The sequence below is a fragment of the Anopheles arabiensis genome, chromosome 3, assembly GCF_016920715.1.
Source record: "Anopheles arabiensis isolate DONGOLA chromosome 3, AaraD3, whole genome shotgun sequence".
In the NCBI taxonomy this organism is placed as follows: Eukaryota; Metazoa; Arthropoda; class Insecta; order Diptera; family Culicidae; genus Anopheles; species Anopheles arabiensis.
Window position 1 is genome coordinate 3,364,767 of NC_053518.1, and position 6,766 is coordinate 3,371,532.

At 44.9% G+C, this 6,766-nt stretch overlaps 1 protein-coding gene across 1 annotated transcript; it reads left to right on the forward strand.

Annotated features, from left to right (window-relative positions):
• Positions 1–191: 191 nt before the first annotated feature.
• LOC120904138 (protein-serine O-palmitoleoyltransferase porcupine) lies at positions 192–2,588 on the forward strand. Its single transcript, XM_040313932.1, has one exon. The coding sequence runs from the start codon at positions 778–780 to the stop codon at positions 2,263–2,265; it is 1,488 nt and encodes a 495-aa protein (XP_040169866.1). The 5' UTR covers positions 192–777; the 3' UTR covers positions 2,266–2,588.
• Positions 2,589–6,766: the final 4,178 nt, after the last annotated feature.

The following is a 6,766-nucleotide window of genomic DNA, read 5'->3' on the forward strand; positions in this document are numbered from 1 at the left end:
AAAAGAAGATACTTTCATTTGGTTTCATATGTTTAGCGCATTCTTCAAATTCTTGGGGGTCTTGTTGGTATATTATCACAATATAAGCCAGACCTATAATGCCTCCCCTCGATACTGCTTTCTAATTCTAAAACATCGAAAACTACCATTGTGTGTTGTAGTCAGGCCCTCAATCACATCAAACACACTCAGCAACCGTACATCAATCATACAACACACCACACAAAGATTGCTTGTCGCCCGATAGTAACGCGTTGTAACCTGCGTAACGTTCTCTTGTCAGCGCTGGTCAAACAACAACAGCCGGTTTTTGACGGCGGGTTTGTTTACTGCCTGTTTTTTCGTCCCAAAACTATCCCAACCGGAACATTTTCCTATCTCACTGCAAAATCCATTCTAATTAGGTTTTAAATACCACCTACAACGTACTTTGGGTGCAATTACTCGTACATTTAGTGTCAATAGAAATAATGATCAGTGAGCTGATAGCAACCGAACAGAAATTGTGATCAGACATAATCAAAACAAACATTAGCTCAATACGTAAAATGTTCTGCGTGATTCGACGGCGATTTCTTCTCCAGCTTACAGTTAACCAAATATGCCTGTGACATTCAGGCAATCGTACACAGAAACATCACATCACAGCTGCTGCAAGTTCAATTAATCTGCGATTGCAGCGAACCATACATCCGTCCAACTTTACCTTGGCATCGCGTACAACCGGTTTTGTAACACCAGTTCACCCTACAGATCCATTGCCGGCCCTGTTTCGCGATGGATTACTACTACGATGATTATTATGATGAGTATTACGACCATCCGGATCAGGCTGCGGCACGATTATTCCATCGCGACCTGAGTATCGAAGAAACGATCAAGAATTGCGTGCATCCATCGCTTAGATTTGCCACACAGTACATCACCAATTTCATCGCCATTAACTTGCTGTTCAGCGTGCTAGTCCTGATCGTGCGGAAATTATTTCCAACCGCTCAACGTTCGCTGCACTTACTAAGCTGTGTCTGCGGTGCCGCTCTGGTGTACCGTGTGATTGACCATGGGTTCTACCACTTCCTACAGCTGGCTGTCTCGCTGTACGCGGTGCAATGGACGCTTCATCGATGGTTGACCGGCACGGGTCGCTATATCAAAACACCATTCATCGTTATAGCGTACGGCATTGGTAATCTGCTCGTCAGTGAACTGCTGGAACCATCGCCAGAAACGTGGAACCGCATTCGCGGAACACAGATGATCCTACTGATGAAGGCACTGTCCTTAGCCTTCGATACGGACGACAACCATTCTCTGCGCAGTCAGCTGACCGTGCTGTCTTACTCCGGCTACATACTGTGCCCAGCTAACATCGTCCTTGGACCGTGGATCTCGTTTAACGATTACTTAACCATCTGGAAGCCACCGGCTGGAATCGAGCCGAAGCAGTGCCGATCATCATCCGGTCGCCGAATGCTAATACACGTCTTCCGGATCGTAACCAGCGCACTGATGGCAGTCGGGTTTTTGCTTACCTCCAACTGCATGATCGATTACCTGCTCGCTCCAATCAACAGCTGGAAGTGGGTCCGAGCGTACGGCCGAGCGCTTTCCTTCCGTACCAGTCACTACTTCATCGGGTACCTCTCGCAGTGTTCCATGATGGCTGCTGCCGCCGATTGGCACAGAGCGGAAGATGAAAGATCGATAATGCTGCCAGTGAGCTCGCTGTACCGCATAACTTCCCCGATGGCGGTTGAGTTTCCCCGTTCGCTGGTACAGGTGGTAACGGCATGGAACATTCCGATGCACCTTTGGCTGAAGCGTTACATCTTCCGCACGACGAAGCGTCCATTCGGTACCGGTACTGCGATAGCGCTCACGTACATCATATCTTCGCTGCTGCACGGTTTGCATTACCGGCTCTGGATAACGCTGCTAACCATCGGCTCGTGGACGTTTGTGGAACACGAGGTACGGAAAAAGCTCGCCACCATCTATTCGGCGTGCGTTCTCGTTGGCAAGTGCCCCAGTTCGTGCACGGTACACCAGCACAAAAGCAACAGCGTGTTCTGCGTCGTGATTAACATGCTCTTTTTCGCGCTAAACATCTTCAATCTCATTTATCTGGGATGTATTTTCGAATCCAGCGAAGGACCACCGGATGAAGTGCAGCAGGATAAATCGATGTTTGGCCCTTGGACGGAGCTCAACTATGCTTCCCATTGGTTATTAGTCTTCGCTTACCTGTTCTATTTCGTTATCTGATAAAGCGTCATACGTGTTGTTGTAGGGTTTGGAGTGGTCTACTTAGCTTATCATATTTCTTCCTCCTTAATGAACAGCAAAACAGTATTCCGCGATCAATTACTAATATGCAAACGATTCCATCTACTAAATCAGTCAATTTAGGGCATTCTAGAGAAGCACAACTACTAATATTGTGATATGTTTTGAAAGTCATTTTGAATTGTCATTTTAAAATGGTTGTCAAAAATCAATTACTCTGCTAGCTACTAACAAATTTACCGATAAGTATTTGCAAACGCTCTCTTAAACAAATAAATTACAGTATTGTAGCAGTAAATTGTGTTGCGTGCAATTAACAAAATGTAATATCACACTATTTTCTTTCTTACTGTATCAAATGCGTACGAGCATTAATAAAGAAGCCATTAAGCAGGTTCACAAAGACCGATTTGCACATCAAAATGTATGAAGTTGTATGCAAACAACAGCAACAACAAACCCTTGCTTTGTATTGCGAATCGTAAAATTCGACTGCGAAACCGCAAAAATCAAAATACTACCAAATACCAATGGCAGATGACATGGCACATCCCTCTCCCACCTGTGCAATGCTCCCGCAGGTCATTTACGATCGTTTACGATCACAGGCAAAGGAAACCGCTTTATAATTACAACAACCGTACCGAATGCGAACAAGAACAAAATAAAACAACCTCGAAACATAGTAACGCTATTGCTAGGCAACAGAAAGTGTCAAAGATTATTTTTGACCGCAGCGCGTACCACGCTCGCTAGCGGAAATTCTTGCCACGAAGAGACCCGGTGAGACAGTGGAAAGAGGATGAGAAATATAGAAAACATTTTTTTTCGGTTTTGTTTGCTTCTTTTGCTTGGTTTCAGACAATTCGAGGAACAGATCACCCAATACCACCGCCTTGCGTACGATACGGTATATTAAACCGGCAAGCATATAAAACACTGACATTCGACCGTTTCCCTGTACGGCGGCTGGTTCCGCAGCCGTTCACTTAGTTTGTGAGGATCGTCCCTCACGCTCCCTCTTTTTCAGTACGCTCGTAGTAATTTTTACAGCTTTTCTATCCGAGGAATCCTAGCACCGTTGCTTGCATTGCCGGGTGCTACAATAAAACCAAAAATATGTCATTTTTACTACGATCGAGTGATTTGTAGAGCTACATATTGGACTGCAGATCATCGCACGATCGTACGGTACCGGTATTTCGTATGTTTAGATTTCTAGTTGACGTCTAGGCTAAGAAACAAAGGATAAAAGGAAAATATTGGGATGTTGGGTGGGAGGCAGGCAAGCAGTGACTGAGTAGAAAAGCAGGGCAAAACGTAGTGGGACTACCTCAAGCCTAATAGATCAATCGAATGGCTGCTGAAAGGAAAAGTGTACGGAAGTGCGCAGATGCAGGATCTACCGGCGCATGTCAACGATTTTCGGCGGCCACGCGATCAGGCGACCATGTGTGCCACGTCACAGCACGTATCCGATCTTCATGAACGTATTAATCCTCTCTGCAATATATGAAGTCTTCTGTTTCTTCGTTATTGAATCTTGAAATACTTTAAATGTTACCCATCGCAAAGATACAACCATTTTTTTAGTGAAATGTATCTGTAACGGACAACCTTAATAACATTGCATCAGCACCAACAACCCTTTGCAAGGAGATAGTTGTTTGCTGCGTTGTAAGAAATAAATGATTGAAATTCATTTCACCAGAGGCCTGCAAGCCAAATTCAACTACGTTCCGAGGCCATTACTAAAGGGACGGGTTTGATTAACATCCTGCATGCGAGTCCCCGTCTCGTACTGCGTCACCCATGACCCATTGCGAAACACCCGGGAAAAAGACCTGCCAACAAACGAGGCAATTGCCTCGGGGACAACACAACACTATGAAATCGCTAAAACCATCCCACTAGCATTAGAACGAAAGGCGGTAGCGGTAAAGAAAACCCACCGCGTACTATCTTTTAAAATTAATCAGTCCTTGTGTCCACCCCATTCTGTTGCAATATGGGGTTGGGACGCACGCTTTCGCGCTATTTCCGCAAATCTTTCGCTCCGTACTAAGTACCGAATTGTTGAACGCGAACGTCGCGAACACCATCGGCCGAGGGAGAGAGTGTGAGAGAGAGAGAGAGAGAGGAAAGACGATAAATAAGACAGAGGCAAGAGCACATACGCCCAGCCACGTGTGAGCATGCAAAAATAAATGCTAACAACTCTTGAATTTGGCTTTGTGTCTCGGTGAATTCTGCTGCTCCTCGTAGAACGATGAACCTAGTAAGTTAGTTTGATGTAAAAGAAACCCTTCCGTGCGGGAGCAAATTCTACTGCTGCACTTGCTACCAACAATGGCAGGGCAGAGGATTATTTTTCTATGACTTTTCGTTTAATCATAACAATCTCCGATGCAAGACACATACACACCTGTCGTCGGTTGTTCGCGCACCGTAGATAAGAGTGGACGGACGGATGGACACACTGACAATGAACATGACACCAACTGACAGCAGTGTTGGCACATACGGATCGACCGACAGGATATTTTGTAACGGCCACATTAATTGCCCTGTGCTAACTACTATCCTTTTATGGCGTAGAATCTACCAAAACCTAGCAAATCTAAAATACAGCGAGTTCAGTATTTCTTTACTGCCAGGCCCGATCGGAAAGGATCATCGTTAGCTCATAAGTGAAGTTCCTTTTCAAAGGTTATTAGTAAGGTCATTTACTCCAGGCTGTTATAAGATTTATAGAGGCTTTGAAACTTGCGGAAACTCTTTAATGAATATTGAAATGCTACAGGAGATAAGGTGATCATTACCTCTAGGCCCTGTACATGGTGTATAATGATCGCACTGTTCACCAAACTTATAATTAGTCAAGTGATAATGTTAGCTTCGATGTAATCAAATGCTTGATAAGGGAGAAATTTGATTAGAATTATACCGAACAACCACATAGCTGGTGTCTCCGAATGGCTGGTCATGCAATTCCAACTGGGCGATCCTGCTCGGAAACCCATTTTAGGCTGGTAAGCCCAGAAGATTCCTTCGGCGGTAGTTGATAAAATTACGCCCACTTACCGTTGAATACCCAACGAGAATCTTTTCCAAATAACAAGAATTATGACTAAACTACGATTCATTATTTCATATTACACGGGTGAAATTTCAATCGAGTGTTTTGATTTGATGCTAATGATTTGACGTTAAATTCCTGGTTGTAGACTGTAAACTGTATACTGTAGCCAAAATAACATAAGCCAATCGTGTGAATTGAGCCGGTCTTGCGGTACAGTCGTCAACTCGTACGACATAACAACATGCCCGTCATGGGTTCAAGCCCCCTAATGGACCCTTACGGGTAAATTGTTATGTCGTCTATCTGACTATATCCTGCTACGGTAATCAATAAGTCACTGAAAGTCTAGCCCACTAGTGGGTTTGACCGATCTTCCAAAAGAAAGCGAAAGATAGAAACCATGGTCCAAGATGAGCAACTATTTGCTCATTCGTTGTGAATCCCTTCAAAATAACAAAGTAAAGGACGCATTATAAAGGGCTTGTTTGCAGCACTATTCTTGATAATCTTATATAATTTGCTTATCGCAAACAATCGATAACCTCTGCCCTGTCTCAGATTATTGCCTCACAAGATTGCATGTCTCTATTTGTAAAGTCCTATGGTTTTGATTCGCAAAGCCAACATAGCGCAGCGAGTCAACATCCAGTGCGTACCAGATAATTTTCACCCCTGGGAGTAAAATTAGACACTTCGTACACTTCATCAGACGGCACGCAGAACGCCGTGCCACACCCGCCTGGGGGTCGGTTGAAGTCGGTTGGGTCTCGAGGTTCCGATGCTATCCATCTCACCGGTCCGAACCCAACGCCTTGCGTGTTGCACCACACTCTAGGCTCCCTTCCAAATCCACTCTGTGTGGTATAATAGTGAACAAAAGTACAATGAAGCACCAGGCAGAAGCGCCATCAGTGCTGAAAAATCAGCACTGCTGAAGGTAATTTCGCCCGTACTTCTTTCAATTCATGTTCTCTTTGTCTTGTTGAAAAGAGATTAATTTACGCAATGTTCTTCGCACCGAGCGACGAGAGCCCGCTGTTTCCCTTCCTCTCACTTCCCTCACAATGCCGGACGACCACCGCACGGTCACACACCAATGATATATTTATTTCGGTGTATATATGCTTCCTGTAGCGAAGTCTTTTTTGTATCACTTTTAGCTTCGCAGACGCGTCGGTCCTCGCGTTCTAGTAGCGAGCTATGCCGGCACAGCATGACCCGACCGGGAACAGGAAGAACCCAGAGAAATGTTGCTTCCCGGGAATGCCGATATCAGAATCAGACAATTAGCTCCGAAGCCGTGCCAAGCAATGCGAAGACATTAGCTAGGACTTCCTGGTTTCTTTACTCCGAAAATGACTGTCCGCTAAATTCCTTTCCCGTCTCGTCTCGACTCGA

Excerpts from the sequence above, each read along its gene's own strand:
- LOC120904138 (XM_040313932.1), top strand. The coding sequence starts at position 778 with ATGGATTACTACTACGATGATTATTATGATGAGTATTACGACCATCCG.